General features: G+C 35.4%; 1 protein-coding gene across 10 annotated transcripts in view; it reads right to left on the bottom strand.

Annotated features, from left to right (window-relative positions):
• The window catches only part of Mctp1 (multiple C2 and transmembrane domain containing 1), a 530,774-nt gene that overhangs the window by 204,927 nt on the left and 307,097 nt on the right, over positions 1-18,750 (bottom strand). For 6 of the 10 annotated variants that reach the window (XM_070031065.1, XM_070031059.1, XM_070031061.1 and 3 more), the window contains 2 exons: positions 16,874-16,933; positions 1,681-1,851 (listed from right to left, as the gene is read on the bottom strand). In XM_070031065.1, the coding sequence (XP_069887166.1) occupies positions 1,681-1,851; positions 16,874-16,933 (231 nt within the window). The remainder of the gene's footprint in view (positions 1-1,680; positions 1,852-16,873; positions 16,934-18,750) is intronic. The other 4 variants (XM_070031063.1, XM_070031067.1, XM_070031064.1 and 1 more) reach the window with 1 other exon arrangement.

The following is an 18,750-nucleotide window of genomic DNA, read 5'->3' as shown; positions in this document are numbered from 1 at the left end:
TATGGGTGTGTGTGTGGGAGGAGATGGGAGGGCAGGGATGGGAAGGGGAAACAAAGGAGGAGGCAAGAGTGCTTAATAAGAAATGCATTCATTACCTTGCTCATGTAATTGTAACCCCCCTGTACAGTATTTTTCACAATAAAAAACTTATTAATATTTAAAAAGAGCTATGGGTAGCAATGGATGTATGCTTGATAATCACAATTTCTTTTTTTTGGGGGGGGGAGGGGTCCGGTCGTGGGGCCTGAACTCTGGGCCTGGGTGCTGTCCCTCAGCTCTTCAGCTCAAGGCTAGCACTCTACCACTTGAGCCACAGCGCCACTTCCAGCTTTTTTCTTTTTTGCTTATGTGGTGCTGAGGAATTGAACCCAGGGCCTCAGGCATGCAAGGCAAGCGCTCTACCACTGAGCCACCTTCCCAGCCCGATAATCACAATTTCTTAAGCCAGGTTCAGAGGAACTCTTATGGTCTTTTAGGGTATCATCTGTTTTATTTAGTTGGGCACGAACCGACTTTCTTTTCCATTCTCATTTTTGGGATTGCCTTGCTTTTATGATTTTCGTGAGGTCCCTTCCCATGTAGGTACCCCATTAGATAACAGATTGCTGTTCTTGCTGTCTGTTAACAAACCAGTTCTGTGACATCTCTAATTCCTTATGTATTGTTTTTTTTTAAAGCTTTCCATCTATTGTCTAGATGTAAACTATTGATGTTGTTTATCAAAACATCTGTGATGCCATCAGGTAAAAGAATTCCCACCAAAGTGGAATGAGTTATTTAATACAGATGGAGATGATCATTTGACCCAACTGTCAATGAAAACCAACTATGAAAACTGATCATAGAGAAGTTATAGTTAGATATAATGCAGATAAAACTGTGCCAAAAATATAGCTATGGCTACAATGACTTTTACTAATTGCTACTGCTGCTATCAATAATAGAGTACTAATATTTTAATAGAGTATTCCTAAGCATATCATTGGTACTCCACAATTTTTACTACTGCTCTTAGCATTTACTGGGTACTATTATGACCAAGGCAATACTGTAAGCTCTTTAGATGCAAACTATGCATTCATTTTCTCTTCTCAATAACTTTCTTAAGATTATTTTTAACTTACTATTATTTATTTCTAAAGATTATTTTAATTCTCATATTTACAGTTGAGGAAACTAATACATGCATACATTTAGTCACGTGTTCAGTGGCACATCACTCACATAGAATTTTACCTTTTGTCTGCAATATAAATAAAATCAACACAAAATCTTGCAGTGTGAATTGGTCTAAGTCAGGTTGAATAAAGTAACTCAGCAATTCATAAAGATTTTTATGGCATGTAAAATAACTGTGTTTTTAGACTGGATGCTAGCACTACTTAATAATGGTAACCAACCCTGTACACCTTGTGCTGTTCTTTTATTTTTCTTTTAACTCAGCACTAGCATGGTAAGAGATAGTTTCTTACATTATTCCTGTGTTGTTCATGAAGAAACTGAGACAGAGAAGTTACATAGCTTACCCAAGGTAAGAAATACCACAGCAATGGTGACTTTGTTCAAAGGATCCATAAGCATTTAAAACTATACAGTGTTGTCATTTCCTGAAGCACATATATTAACTAGCCAATATCTTCCCAATATTGAAGAAAGAAAAGAGAGATGATAGAGAGCTACCTTGCTCTTGTACTTCTGATGTCCCAGTCGGAACTTCACATAGGGATCACTCAGTCCATTAGAGTCCATCGCTTTAAGGTCTCGGCCCTCGATCAAGGTAATACTGACTATTCCTCTCCAAAGATGAGATTTTCTGTGTTGGTCTGACAGACGTAAACTTTGGGTCTGAAACTTTGGTAAAGAAAGGAAGTTATGTTATCTTATTTAAACCTAAGCATCTCATTTGTCCTTTCCCTCACCCTTGTTACAGTTTTCCAAAGAATAAAAATAGGTAGTTAACACTAATGATAATTTATGTATTATTTATTACATTAATAAATTATGAGGTTATCATCTTATGATAAATGTATTCTGTTTAAAGAGATAACAGTCAAATATAATCTATAGATTTTTCAACTCTTATGTGTATACTTATAGAATTAGAGAATTGTTTGATTTGTATTAAGTATACTCACGTAAATAACTATTAAAATATTGAAGACTATGTTTACAGTGATATTTAATTTTTAATTGTTTATGGTTTTGAAAGCATTTCTCATGTTAGAAATAGATATTTACAGATTTTTAAGCTAGTAGATTAGTTGCAAGTTATATTAAGACAGAAATTTTGCTACATTAGAATACAATTGAATTTCAGCTCACTAGAGAATTGAAGTATTATTATTATTTTTATTTTTATTTTTATTATTTTGTCGGTTGTGGGTGCTGTCTCTCAGCTCTTCAGCTCAAGGCTAGCACTCTACCACTTGAGCCACAGCATCATTTCCAGTTTTCCAGTGGTTAATTGGAGGTAAGAGTCTCATGGACTTTCCTACCTGGGCTGGCTTTGAACTGTGATCCCCAGATCTCAGCCTCCTGAGTAGCTAGGATTACAGGCGTGAGCCTCTGGTGCCCAGCACTAGAGAATTATTTTAAGGAACCTCAGAATAGCAACAAGAAAACCACTATATCTACTCAAGATGCCTTTGCTTATGCCTGAAATATGCAACACAAATACTGTAAACCATTTTAAAAATACTAAATGTGATTACATTGGAAAGTGTGTTGCTGGATATGCTCTTTTTTTAACATATATATATATATATATATACATATATATATATACACACACACACACACACACACACACACACACATACATTTTATTGTCATTGTAGAGGTCATATGCAGAGGAATTACAGTTACATGAGTCAGGTATTGAGTACATTTCTTTTTGAATCATGCCTCCCCTTCCATCACTCTCTTTCAGCTTTTCTCTCCTGTCCCTCATCCACAAGATATATAGTTCATTTTCCACATAGGGTCTAGTGAGTACCACTGTTGTTATTTGTTCACCCTTTGTTATACCTTTTAGGTACCTCTTTTGGCTGCCCAAAGACAAATAAACTAACAAGACAAAAGGAAAAGACAATAACAGCAACAAATCTTTTGTTTCCTTTTCTTGGAGTAAATTTTATGAAATATTATTTTACATGATCATATGTGCATAGCTATTGAGTCTTTGTGATCCACTCCTATGCATATCCTTTTTTGATTTCACTCTATGAATGTCTAAAGACCTATATAATTTATTATGTCCTAGTGTATTTTTTTAACCATTCAGTGTGTTTACTTTATAGGCACATTCTAGTTACCACAAATGAGGGAAACATGCAACCTGTATTTCTTTGAGTCTGGCTTACTTCACTTAATATAATGTTTTCCAGGTCTTTCAATTTCCCTACAAATGGTGCTGGTATATCATTCTTTCTGATGGATGAGAATTCCATTGTGTGTGTATAATATATATATATGTATATATTACATTTTCTTGATCTATTTGTCCACTAAAGGGCATCTGAGTTGATTACATATTTTGAGTATGGCAAACAATACCACAATGAATATGGTTGTGCTGTTCGCTTTAGTGCAGCCTTGTTTGTATTCTATTGCATAAATGCCCAGGAGTTGAATTGCTGGGTCTTATGGCAACTCTATGTTTAGTCTTTTGAGGAATCTCCATATGTTTTTCAGAGAGGTGGAACAACTTTACATTCCCCATCAACAGTGTAGTAGTGTTTCCTTTTGGCCACATGCCTGCCTGCATCTGTTGTAAATTTTCTTGATATTGGTCATTCTAACTGGGGTAAGATGGAGTCTCAATGTGTTTTTGATTTGCATTTATGTCCAAAGATGTTGACCACTCTTTTTTTTTTGTCGGTTGTGGGGCCTGATCTCTGTGCCTGGATGCTGTCCCTCAACTCTTTAGCTCAAGGCTAGCACTTTACCATTTGAGTCACAGCATGACTTCTGGCTTTTTCTGCTTATGTGGTGCTGAAGAATCGAACCCAGAACCTCATCATGCAAGGCAAGCACTCTATCACTGAGCCACCTTCCCAGCCCCACTCTTACTTCTTCATTTGAGAAGTCTCTCTTAAGTGTTTTGTCAATTTATTAATTGGGTTGTTGAGGGTTTATTTTGGGGGAGGGGTTAATTTTTTGAGTTCTAAGTACATTTTAGATATGAGATATGTCTGATGCATAGCTGGTAAAAATCGTGTCCCATTCTTTGGGCTATTATCTTGTTATCTATGTCCTTTGCTATGCAGAAATTCTTCAGTGTGATGAAAACTCATTTATTCAGTCTTTCTTTGATTTGATTCCCTTCTTTGTGATTCTGTATCTTTACTTGCAAAGTTTTGGGGTTTTTTTGGTCGGTCATGGGGCTTGAACTCTGGGTCTGGGAGCTGTCCCTCAGCTCTTCAGCTCAAGGCTAGTGCTCTACCATTTGAACCACAGGGCCACTTCCGGTTTTCCAGTGGTTTATTGGAGATTAAGTGTCTCACAGATTTTCCTGCCTAGGCTGGCTTTGAACCACGATCCTCAGATCTCAGCCTCCTGAGTAGCTAGGATTACAGGTGTGAGCCACCGGCACCCAGCTACTTGGGAAGATTTGACCTGTGCTTAGGAGCCCTTGTCTTGCCCCTGTAATCTTTCATGTTATCTGGCCTTACATTGAGGTCTTTGATTCATTTAGAATAGATTCAGTTGCAGGGTGATACATGAGGATCCAACTTCAGTTTTCTGCATGCAGATAGCCATTTTTTCCATTGTCATTTGTTGAAGAGGCAATCTTTCTTCCAACCTGTGTTTTTAAGCTCTCTTATCAATAATAGGTGGTTATATGTTTGTGGACTTATTTCTGAGTCTTCTATTCTGGTGGTGGACTTTCTTCTCATTCCAGTATTTGAATATTTTTCTTTTAAAAAATATTGTAAAGGTAATGAGTACATTTCTTTTTGAACACTGTTATCCCATCATTTTCTCACACTTTCCTCTTCCCACTCTCCCTGCCCCCACCAAGTTGTAAAGTTCATTTCCAACATAGGGTCTGGTGAGTATCATTGTTTATATTAGTTCATCCTTTGTCCTACTGTTTCTGTGATTCCTTTTCCCTTCCACAGATCAGTTAAACTTATATACAAGACAAAGAGTACAGAAAACTGAAAAAAAACTATAATTAACTGCAGATAGTACATAATAAAACTTCATTTCCAATTCTTGGAGTTCATTTTGATACACTTCATTATATATGGTCAAATCCACCTAGTGATTGGGCTATTGTGATCCTCTGCTAAGAATGTCATAGGTAAATTTTAGTTACTACAATGAATGAAACCATGCAACCTACACTTCTTTAGGCCTGGTTGCTTTGCTTATTGTAATTTTTTTCAAGTCTTTCCATTTCCTTAAAAATGGGGCAATGTTCCATATCTTAGGTAAATAGTGCTGCAATAAACATAGTTGTGCTGGTAGCTTTAGTATGGTCTTGTTTGTGATTATTCGGGTAAATGCCCAAAAGTGGGATTGCTAAGTCATAGGGGAGCTCTATGTGGGAGTCTTTTAAGGAACCTCCATACTATTTTCCAAAGTGGCTGAATAAGATTACACTCCCACCAACAATGCAATAGGGTTCCCTTCTGGCCACATCCCCAACCCAGATGTCCCTCAGTAGATGAATGTATCAAGAAAATGTGGCATATATACACAATGGAATTCTATGCCTCCATCAGAAAGAATGACATTGCCCCATTTGTTAGGAAATGGAAAGACTTGGAAAAAAATATATTAAGTGAAATAAGCCAGACCCAAAGAAACATAGGTCCCATGGTTTCCCTTATTTGCAATTACTAGTATATGTTTGAGAGAAGCAGAAACGGTCAGATTAGTTGATATTAGGAGAAATGAACCCCAAGATAAGGACTCAAATGGTTGTTCTTTCTTGCTATTATTTCTAACATATTTATAAGATGATTTCTTTGTTGTTTGTATGTCCTTCCCCTACAGTATAACCCCTGTTTTCACTGTATTTAATGTTGATATAATTTGGGGAGGGCAAGGGAAAACCAAATGAGATGTACAAGATGTTATGTCGAAAAACGAACTTTACAACTTTGGCGCGGGGGTTGGGAAGAAGATAGTAAGGTGAAACAAAGGAGGAGGCAACACTGCTAGATAAGAAGTGTACTCATTACCTTGCTCATGTAATAGTAACCCCTTTGTATGGTATTTTCACAATAAAAATTAAAAAAAAAACAAAAAAAACAACTGGAGCAATGTCATTCTTTCTGATGGAAGCATAGAATTCCATTGAGTATACATGCCACGTTTTCTTGATCCATTCATCTAATGAGGGACATTTGGGTTGATTCCATATCTTAACTATAGTAAATAATGCTGCAATGAATATAGTTGTGCTGGTAGCTTTAGTAGGGTCTTGTGTATGGTCTTTTGGGTAAATGCCCAAGAGTGGGATTGCTGGGTCATAGGGGAGCTCTATGTTTAGTCTTTTGAGGAACACTCATATGCTTTCTGAAGTGATTGAACAAATTTACACTCCATTTGACAGTATAGCAGCATTCCCTTTTGGCCACATCACCACTAGCATCTGTTATAAAATTTCTTGATGGCCATTCTGAGGTATGGTGGAATCTCAATGTTGTTTTGATTTGCATTTCTTTATGGCCAGAGAGACTTCAGAAAATTCCTCTTTAGCCCACTTATTATTTGGGTGATTGTTTCTTTGAGGATTTGTATTTTTGGGGATTTAATTTTATTGAGTTCTGAGTATATTTTAGATATGAAGACCTTGTCTATTGTATGGCTAGTGAAGTTCTATTCCCAATCTGTGAGTTTTCTATTTATATTGCTAGCTTTGTGCTATGCTATGCAAAAGCTCTGCAGTTTAATGTAATCTAATTTATCCAACCTTTCTTTGATTTGTTGTGTTTCTTTGTCTTTATTAAGAAAGTTTGACCTGTGCCAAGGAGCCTAAGTGTTTCTCCTATTACTTCCTGTAGTATTTTCAGGTTATCTATCTTATATTGAAGTGTTTGATCATTTGGAGTTGATTCTGGTGCAGGGTGATATATATGGATCCAACTTCAATTTTCTACACCTGTATAGCCAATTCTGCCAGCAGCATTTGTTGAAGAGGCTGTCTTTCTTCCATCCTGGCTCCCTTATCGAAGATTAGGTGGCCATAGGTCTGTGGGTTTATTTCTGGGTCTTCAATTCTATTCCATTGGTTCTCAGGCCTGTTCTTGTGTCAGTACCAAGCTGTTTTTATTATGACAGATGTGTGATAGAGATTGTAGTTTAGTAGTGATTTGAATATTTTTCTTTAGTGAGTTTCATTTTGATCAAATTCTATATCATAATGTTCAAGTCAGTGAACAAAATTTTAGAATCTTCTAAATTAGTAAGTGTAATAAAATATTCACATAGTTTCTTTTAAATAAATAGCATATTACCAAAACCAGGGAAAGTAGCAGAATAGTAAAATAAAAATTTTCAGTCTGGACTCAGCATCATGTACTACTGTAAAATTATTATTTTTATATTGTGAAGCACCTGTTCCACTTATAGTCATTACAGGAATATGTGAACGTCCCTTTCATTTCTAAATGATGGATAAGCTCTATTTGCTATCTAGTTCCTTCATTATTAAAAAGCTACAGCCTATACAACTCCTCCTCCCATTTGAACTTATTCTTATGTGTAAACCATAGTGGGCCATACCATTTTTGTATGTATCAACAATTATAAGATTTCAAAGTGCCTCTACTAGAAAAATACTCATCAACAGACAATAGTTCTAATATTTAAATATTTGAATGCAATTATTTTTATTTTTTATTTTTTTTGTCAATTGTGGGGCTTGAACTCTGGACCTGGGCACTATCCTTGAGCTCTTCAGCTCAAGGCTAGTGCTCTACCACTTGAGTCACAGAGCCACTTCTGGCTTTTTCTGTTTATGTGGTGCTCAGGAATCGAACCCACGGCCTCATGCATGCGAGGCAAGCACTCTACAATTGAGCCCTTCCCAGCCCATATGCAATTATTTTTAAATGATATTTTCCCAAATTTTTGCATAGCAATTTTTTCAGAACTGGGGTTTGAGTTCAGAGACTCACACCTGCCATTTAGGTACTATATCACTGACCCATGCATCCAGCCCTTGTTTTGAATTTGTTTTAGATGTGGTCTTGTTTCCTGCCTGGGTAACAGGAGCTACATCCCTATTTTTTCACTTCCCAGTGTAGCTAGGATGAGATTTAGAGGCCCCTACGCCCAGCTTCTTCTGGTGAAATGGAGTCTCACAGCCTGGAACTGTGATCCTACCATGGTATCCTCTCATATTGATAAGATTACAGGTGCACCAACTCTTCCAGCTATTGGTTGAAAAGGGATTTCAAGTACGTGCTGTGCTGGCCTTAAACCAAGATCCTCTTGATGCCATTTTTCAAAGTATGGAGGATTAGAGGCATGAGATACTAGCATCCATCTAAACAGCAAATTTTGAATATTGCTTATTAGTATCAACACAGAACATTATCATGAACACACAATCTTCACCTCTGAGTTACAAGGGAAGACAAGAAATGGTTCATAGAGCATCTGCACAACAGTTCCTCTGCTCCCATTTGTTTTATATAAAGGTATTTGTTTTCCACACTGAATTTTGTTTGAATGAAGAGTTTCTCAGGTTAAAATAATTGCTTAGAATTTATTGCGCAAAGCAGTGGATAAGGCTTTTGTTTTAGTTTTAGTTCAAAGACTTTATGCTACTTATAATGCAGAAGTTGATTTTGGTGGTTGATTTAACCACATTTGCTGCTATGGCGTCTGCCTCTAACAGACAGACTCCCAACTTCATTTCAGAAAGTTTTGTTAAGGAATATGATTGGCAAAGGAAGGAAAGAAGGAACACAAACATTGTGGCAAGTCAAATAATGTTTCAGCAAAGGGAAGAGAGTTAAAAGCAACCATTCAGGTAGAACTTTAAAATTTCGATTTCCACAAAAACACTTAGTAGAAAGGCAAGGCTTACCTAGCTTCATTTTACTAATGAGGAATTTGAGGCTGAGTGGTTAGACTAATAAATAAATGGATGAATGATTAGAACTCCAGATTCCTGTTATTTATTCCTAAGCTTATCCCAGTAGGAGTGTTTAGGATAGAGACTCTCTTACAGGCTTGTAGTTAATTAAAGTAGAATTATAATGTTGACAAATAGTACTCTCTAACTCTCCAGTTAAGTGGATTGATTATATTTGGAATGTCATTTCAATATAGATTTTCCTATATGACTAATTCATGAATCACCTCCTACTTTCCTCAAAGAGCATGTATTTGCTTGCAATATTTTAGCTTACTGAAGAATTTTCTCGATTCTGCAACATATTATCTAGAAGCAAAAGTCATACTTAGTACTGAGACTAGTCTAAGTTGCTCAATGGTATTAATGAACAATATGACTGTCACAACAAAACTTCTTACTATGTACAATTTAATATGTGCTGAAAGCTGCTGGTCTTTTTATAAGTAACATGATTGAAACCTTCACTTATTTGCTCTTCTTCCCAATAATTATTTTTGTGCCAGTCCTGGGGCTTGAACTCAGTGCCAGAGCACTTTCCCTGTTTCTTTTGCTCAAGGCTAGGTCTCTATCACTTGAACCACAGCTCCACTTCCATTTGTTTGTAGTTTTTTTTTTTAAATAAAGCGTCTCATAGACTTTCATACCCAGGCTGGCTTCAAACTTCAATGGTCAGATCTCAGCCTCCTGAGTAGCTAGGATTATGGGTGAGAGCCATTGGTGCCCTGTCACAACATTTTACACAAGAACACAAACAAGGCAAAGAGGAAATGAATACTTCCTACGAGATTTTTCATACTTCCACATGAAAAAAAAAGGACACAATGGAGCCTGTCTATTGCTCTTAGTTGTCATGTGATGCTTTTCTATAACCTGGAAGGACATTTCTCAAATAGTTTGGGAAACAAAAGGAGAAAAGTAAAAAAAGTAAAAAAAGTAATTCTTCACAAAAAGATAGTTAATGGATTTAGGTATTAAGGTGATCTCTTGAAAGGACTAGAATGAAGAATACAGGTTTCCAGACCATTCTATTCATATTTCAAGGTGATTTATTTTCTAGTAATCTTTTTTCTCTCAAAAATGTCAGATTTCTAAAAAAATTCTATAACCTAATTCAGCTGTGGATTTTATTGACTACATGATCTCAAGTAACTGCATAATCATTAAACATACTTAGTTTAGGTCATGAAGAATAGAAAACTGAAATAAAATCATAAGATAAAGATAGAAGATATAAATGCAGGCTTCCAGTATTAGAAGATATAAATGCAGGCTACCATTATTAGAAAAGACAGGCATGTAAATAGAATTGGTCCACCTCTGTTGGTTTTATATCCATGGATTCTGTGCTGAACATGGACAGCTATTTTTGTCTTGTTATCAATCTCTAAACAATACTGAAAAACAGCCAGCTTTCATTGAATTAGATAGTTTAAGTATTTTATCAATGATTTAAAATATACAGGATTCCTACATAGGTTGTAGATAAATACTATGCCACTTTATGAAAGGACTTCAGCATCTGCAGATCTGGATGCCCACGGGAGGAAAAGTTTGGAGAGATCTCTCATCCCAGCACCATGATACGAAGATCATATTCACTCATATCTTTCTAGAAATTTCTCCAGGATTTGGAAATGCTGCTTCCTGGAACTTACTACTACTGTTTTTCAACACTATTCTCCCAGGTCTCAAGTATATTGAAAACACTTTTCTGTGTGCAGCTTATATCACACACACACACACACACACACACACACACACACACACACACACACACACACACACACACACACACACACACACACACACACACACACACACACACACACACACACACACACAGCAGAGAAGTGTTATATTTCTGTTACTCGGGAGTATTTTTTTAATTATAAAGCATCCACATGTAGGAGTAAAATTACTGTGACAATAATTATTACTTCTCCACTTAACCTTCTTTTTAATTCCTTTCACTGTTCTGATATCAGAAAAAATCCTAAAAAAACAATTTGTACCATAAGACTTGAAAAAATAATTCTGGCTATGTCTCTAGCTATATTTATTTTCTCTGACATTATCTCTTAAGAAGCCATATACACAGAATCCTTCATCATATAATCTTTGGACTATACTTTCTTGACCACTGAAGCATTGTTCTACTTTTGAAAAAAATGGCTGGAAACTATAGAGTTCCATTGCATTTGACTTAATTGTGCTACATGACATCATCTGACAGTAACTTGAAAAGCAATTATTTTCAAGTAGTTTATTTTTAAAATTAATTCTGATTGCTGAAACAAGTAGCACAAAGCTTTCCCATAGAGCTCTGATCATTCATTTCCATGCATATGTATGGCAGGCCGGTTCCTCCTGTCCAGGGCTGCCACAGAATACAACTTTACAGTCCTTGATGGCAAAATGTGAAAGTAAGTTCAAGTATTCCATTCATTTATTATTATCCTTTCTGAGTTTGCATGAACTGTGAATTCTGAGAGCTTTCTGTACTGAAAACCTATTTTACATATATGAAATAGAATTCAGGTCTTGAATTCTTGTTTTCAGGGAATTTTATTAGCAAACTAATATTCTCCTTAAAGGACCAACTAACTAGTCTAAGATCTTCCTATAGCTACATATCACTGACTGCTGCTTCATATGTTAATATCTGTTGTTACCTGGTATCTAGTTACTCTTTATTAATTCTAAATGTGGGTAAATGTTTCTTATGAGAAGGAATCTCAGGCTTTGGTGTGTATGAGAATCACCTGGGGTACAGGTTGAAATGAAATTGTGACTCTACTCAAGAACTTAATCACATCCAGGAAGCAGCAAACCCACCAATTGCAACAAAGAAGTTGACAGCTAAAGTTTATAGACTGTCTTGAAGGTTCAATATTCTGTCTTTTCAAAATGGGTTTTTCTACTTTCAATTTGGATTGGATTTTTCCTTTTATTCTTTCCTCTCCCCATCCCCAAAGTAGAATTCCAGTCCAACAAAGACTTAGTTGAGAACACTGCCTTAGTTAACAAAATACTGGTAGGGTTATGCTGGTTTTACCAAGGGATATGTTACAATCTCTGGTAGGGTTATGCTGGTTTTACTGAGGGATATGTTACAGTCTCAGGAGTAGATTTTGGTTGACTAATTACCAGTGCTTCAATAAATATTTATTTAACATACATTCTATGAGAAAAAACAATAAAGAAAAGTAATAAACTTTGCATTCTTGATTAGTAAATAGAAAAGTAGGAATAAAGAAGGGCTTGCAACAGGATAAATAATATCCATGTCTGAGAATGGGCAATTTTGTTACATAATCAGCATTAGAACAGAAGGGAAGACACCTGGAGAGGAGATTAAACTACAGTACTGGGCTCCACTCTGAAGCTACTGGTCTAGAGGAAAAGGCCAAGGAATCTGAATTTTGAACAAGTTTCTCAGGTGGCATTGACACCACTCATCTGTGGACTAGACATTCATATATTTGCTATACAGCAGAAGCAAACCTTTGAAACACAGCATCATGTGATTTAAAGAACATCAGAATAAGTGATTTTCAGTGCTTTTCTGGTCATTGAATTCTTCTCTTTACCATCCCTTCAATGAGCTCATCAGAATCTCGATTTTTATAAACATAAAAGTAATGAATGGTTATAAATATATATCAAACCAAAGCCACCCCTTGCCCTCCAATATCTCTTCTCTACTAAAACCAAAGAGTAGAATGTGATGGATTAAGGTATATGTAGCCAAATAAGAGATCCTGGAAGGAAATAATCATGATGGAGCTCAAAGTTTGTATTAATGATTTCAAGGGTTGCTAGAAAACATTTTTAAACAAAAGTGATGAAGGGATAAGAAGAATTAGCTTTAATAACATAAATAGGAAAGATTGGATTAGGCCACTCTGAAAGATGGGTTAGGTGAAAATATCCATCAATGTTTATTAAACAGTTAGAGTATGACCAGACTTTCACATTCTAGTGGTTTTGATGAGAAGCATCTCTTTTTAAGGTAAAGAAATTGAGCCACAGAGAAGATTAAATACCCTACTCAAAGCCAAAAGTCTAGAGATTGACCAGGGGAAGAATTAAATCTAGAGCTACTTATCTAATCTGTGATTTTTCTAATATAAAATGGAATTGGCCTTAGAGATGAAATATATCCTGGTTATAGATTACTGAGGAAAGATACTTAGTGGCAGACAAGGAAGCAAAAGGAGCCAGGAGTTAATAACTGTCATATATTATTCAGTAAAGTTTATTAGATAATTGTATTCTATACTCAATTATCCATCTATCTAATGTGTCAATATGGTGGTGATGAAATTGTGGAATCTAGCATATGGGTTGAGAGTATGTCTACATTCTCATTCTAATTAATAAAATATACTACAGCTATTCTTAGTAAAACTGGATAACTAAGGACAGAATTTTCTATTAGTCTAGATCGTTGATTTAAAATGTAAGCAAAAAACTATTTAAAATCAATATGTAGCTAAGGGAACACAGGTATGGTATACCACTCCTCTCCTTAATGTATACAAAGAATCCTTGGCTTTTCTTACCCTGGATTGTAGTATCTGTACAAAACCTAATCCTTTCAAATGAGCCTCAGATACTGCTAAGCTGGAGTGAAAGACATTGCTTGTGTGTTTACAATAAGCCATGTGTGGAGTCAGCTCTTTTCTCTATTTTCAGCACAGAGGTGGCATGTGCTTTTATTTAATCAAATGATTCACAGGCCACTACAATGGAAAGATAATGACAGCTTTGAATGGATGTTTTGTGCAGCCCAAACTAGTGTGTGGGGCAATTATTAGCTCAATCCCAGGCACAGGCAAGTTCTATCTTTTCCTTTTCCTGCAGAGTTTATTCTGGTGAATTGCAGTTGGATGATGAAGTCCAACAAGTAGATTTGTTCTGCAGCTATCCACTCTCTCAAAGAAGGATTGCCTTACAGAAAGCCTGCCAGTGCTTTGTGCAGCCTACTGTGAAGTGTCTTTTCTAAGAATGAAGCCTCAATCCCTTTTCTTCTTAGAAGATGATTCACTGGCACTGTAATCCTTAGAAAATTTCTCCTGGCTTTTCTTCTTATTTTTTTTTCATATTTGTATTGCTTTTGATAGAATTTGTGGTGCCAGGAAAGTATTTATATTTACTTAAGGTGTTTTAACTATCCTTTCTCATTTTTAACTGTGGGCAAACAAAATTTCTTTAGCTTAAACTGTATTCTTCAAAGTATATGCTAATGTAAAGTCACCATTTGTATTGTAATATTGTTGGATTGTTATCTACAGATTTCTACCACTGATACAGATAAGGAATGATACTGCTTTGTTTGACTTACAGAGTTATTTTCTTTGTATACTTTTAATTAAAATTTACAAATACTTTTGAGTCTTATGTTCATGTGCCAAAATAAAATACCTGACTTTTTGGGTAGGATATATTATACATAGTAAATTTGTTCAAAATGAGTTTTGGCACAGGATTATATTTTTTTATACACAAAATAAATAACTCTTACTTAGTTTGCAAACTTCCTTCAACCATTTGTCCATCTGATCCAACTATACTGGGTGATCTGACATAAGCCCCATTTTCTGTGTTTTCTATGTACTCTTCTTGTCATAGTATTTTCCTTTATTTTTATGCATTCTTTTGGCATTTGACAGCCCTTTTCACTTAAAAAGTTAAACATTTTCTTCAATTCACTATGTGTTCTTGCAGTATTATTTAATCAACTCTATTATGAGAGTTTAGATATTTGTTTAGTAGAGATCACTAGATTTAGAATTTAAATATGCCAAATATTTGGAAGTACTGTTCTAAATGACTCATTAATGAGAAGCTAAAAATCTTTAATGAAATGCTAACCTAATTAGAGTAAACCAATGTGATTTCCCATTTCATGAGCAAAATGGCTATTGTCCTATTCACTGTTTAATGCTTTGTGTCTTAAGATATGATATTTTGATGAATTATAAAAGTTATGCATTTGGAAAATTAGAATTTTTTAAAATCTTTTTACCCATTATTATGGTTTTATGAATATAGTAAACAGTACTGGCATTTTTACTAAGAAAGTTCTGCTAGGATTTCATTTTCTTCATTATAACACTTAGTGTCTCCTGAACATGTGTATTGATCCTTCTAAATTAAGCTGATAATTTCTTTTCAATCCACATCTTGTTTAACTCATAAACTCTTGATCCAAGATTCTATTTGAACTAGTTTTTTAAAAAAGTACTGAAAATGTAAATGAGACCCATAAGAAACCTCCTTTTATATATGCATCCAACATACTTATGACAATATAGCTTGGGTAAAGAGCCAAGAGATAATTTACCAAAGTGACATATACATGAATATGCAAGATAATACTCATCCAAAAAAAAAAAGAATTGGTCACTAGTTATTTGATTTGTAAATGAAACAACCAACTCAGCAAGTCTGCAAGAGAGAAAAAGCTGTAAAATATGGTTTTTATATCTAAAAGCAACCCAAAGAGATATTTTAATGGTCTACGTCCTTTAAAGCATTTATTTCTCTGGCATCTGGGGAAGTAACTGTGCAGATCCTATTATCTAGGTACTTGAGGACAATGATATCACTTCTCTGGGCCTTAATTTCCTCCTTGGTAATAAGAATGGCTTCTGTAAAGTTTCTGCCCTTGACTCATTCATTTGCTGTTCCCCTGTGTATGCTCAGAAAAAGACATTACCACTATACTTTGGATACAAAGAAAGCTATCTCTTAAGCCTGCATATTTGTTGTTCTAAAGTTAGACAGTTCAAAAGATTGAGAAAGTTATTAGAGAATGCTGCAAGATAAATGCAATCAAACTGGAAGCATGAGTAAGTGGAAGGGTCTAATTTGGAAAGAGCAAAGCAGGAAGATGGTGAAAGAGAAAGGGAAACCTAAAAATAAAGTGGGGGGAGCATAGTAATTAGAGTTGATCATGGTGGCAAATCTCACAGAAAATCCCTAAATTCTCTCAAGTGAGAAAACAGTAAGACAATTTTTTTGCACAAAAAGCCATGTTCCACCTAAGGTCATGGAAGGATTCAAAAATAGGTAGCCTGTGTGTTCATGGATACTAATGGATCATATAAAAGGAACAATGCTTATTTTAGCAAAGACATAGTATAACTCTAGCAAAGGAAGCTTGCAGTGAAGGCAGTGGTCTGAAAGGCAATGAAAAGGCTACTCATTCAGACAACCTTAAAACAAGAAAAGGCTGCCAAACACGTGTGTGTTGCAACAGGCAGGGATGAGTACATGTTCTAAGACTGGGTCACTGGTCAGTGTCTGACTTAACCTGGAAACTGGTAATCTGTATCCTCAAGGCAAAGGTAATTGATTTTTCAGTATTCATGGAAAATTTGAGAGCAGAAACAGGAAAATAGCAAAGCCCTGAGTCTAGTATTTTCACTGCAATGTGAAAGGTTTTCAAAGAAAGAGGAACTTTCCTAATGACAAAATAGTAAGTGTAGTAACAATGAATCCTTTTGTTTATGATCGCAAAAAATGAGTCTGTTCAAAGACCAATGTTTTTAATTATATGAAGTTCTTTATGTTTTCAAGTGAAGAAATGTTATGTTAGTTAAATAGAGATGATATAGAATGAATTTAATAAAGAAAGCAAATGAATGCATCAATCTGGGAACCTGTTTTGAAAAGTGAATTTCTAAAATCACGATGAACTTTCAAAATGGCTCTTTGGAACCCAAAATTAAGAATATTCATATTAAAGGATGTAGACATTACCCTCCAAAAGAAAGACTTCACAGAGAAATAAGATCCAACCACTTCATTTTCTGAGAGCTCCTAAAAACAAACAAACAGTTACCTAAATTTTAAGATGCATTGAGAATACTTAATTGGTATTCAAAATTAAAAAATACAATCAAAGAAAAACAAAAAAAACAAGAAAAAATATAAATAAAAGAGACTTCGGATGTTTGAAGTTTCTTCTCTTGAATAAAATGCTCTGATGACACATAATAAAGTTGAAAGCAGATGCTTGGAATCTACTTACCTCCACCTTCTTCATTAATCACTAAGATGTCTTGGAGTCTGTTGTTTCATTATAGAAAGTAGAATTGTTTAAGCATGTTTTAGGATTTTAAAAATAGAATACAAGGTATTTGTTCCTTTTAGCAGAAAATTATGTTAACCACAGACTCTGGGAACATTAAAAATAATTGCAGAACTGTTAGTCAATTCCTTACAAAAATTCCAAATTTCCTGATATAATGAAGTATTATAAATTACTTCATTATCATAGCTCTTTTATAAATTTTTAAGGAAATTACTACTGAGAAAGGTGGCTGATGGGCTTAAAATAAAACATAGATACAAATTTGATATTTTATTACTTAATCCTTTATAAACTAGGGAGAATAAAACTTTAGTTAGCTAATTTTAAACTGAACATTTAAATTTGCTTCATTTGAGCTTTTAAAGTTTTGCATCTTTTCTCTCGGGATCAGTTATGATAACATTATGGGAAACTTATGAGACTTATAGGAAAGTTCAGTGTTTGATGCTGATGAACAGGAACTGATCTTTCAATGTTCTTATCTATGGTTTCTGTGTTCACAGTAGTGGTCTAGAATCTCATGTTGGATCCAAGGCATAGAAAGTGCACAGTAAATTTTAGTTGACTATTACTGAATGTCACTTAAAGTGATATTTGTACAAGGCCATAGATCCCTAGCAAATATGATTTAAAAAATCATAATAGAGGGCTAGGAAGTTGGCTCAGTGGTAGAGTGCTTGTCACGCATGCATGAGGCCCTGGGTTCGATTCCTCAACATCACATAAGCAGAAAAAAGCTGAAGTGGCACTGTGGCTCAAGTGGTAGGGCGCTAGCCTTGTTCTGAAGAGCTGAGGGACAGCGCCAAGGCCCAGAGTTCAGCCTCCACAACCACCACCACCAAGAACAAAAATTATAGTAGAAAATAAAAACAAACTAAACTGCTAAGCCATTTGGTTAATTTAAGAGTGGGCTTGAAATTACATTAGAGTTTATCTGTGCAACCTATTTGTGCTTTTGAAATTCATTTTTCAGTGAAACAAACTAATCATATTTTCCAAGTTGCTTACTTAGAGTTTTAGGCTCTTTTGTTGGGGGAGAGGGTAGCCTTACTTATGTAATGACCTCTGGGTCGTTAGTACTCTTGCATTTCACATAGTAGTATAGCAGCACCACTTAGCTATTATTATTCACATTTACACATATGGTTTTAATTTGACATAGCATCACATCAGATTCTACCCATTAATAACAAAAAGTGATACACATACATTTGGATTCTGTACACAGATCATAACTGTGTTGACTGCAACATGTTTTGTTTTTTCTTTTTGGTTGTGGGGCCTGGGTGCTGTCCCTGTACTCTTCAGCTCAAGGCTAGCACTCTACCACTTGAGCCACAGCGCCACTTCCAGTTTACTAGTAGTTTCTTGGAAATAAGAGTCTCATGGCCTTTCCTGCCTAGGCTGGCTTTGAACTGTGAACCTCAGACCTCAGATCTCAGATCTTAGCCTTGTCTCCTGAGTAGCTAGGATTACAGGAGTGAGCCACCAGTGCCCAGCTACTACATTTTTGATGGAAAGAATCATCTTCTAGCGTTTAGAA

This window comes from Dipodomys merriami, unplaced genomic scaffold, assembly GCF_024711535.1.
Source record: "Dipodomys merriami isolate MVZ:Mamm:240054 unplaced genomic scaffold, mDipMer1.0.p SCAF_20, whole genome shotgun sequence".
NCBI classification, from domain to species: Eukaryota; Metazoa; Chordata; class Mammalia; order Rodentia; family Heteromyidae; genus Dipodomys; species Dipodomys merriami.
Note: the sequence above shows the minus strand (reverse complement) of the source record. Positions and strands in the feature narration are given on the sequence as shown.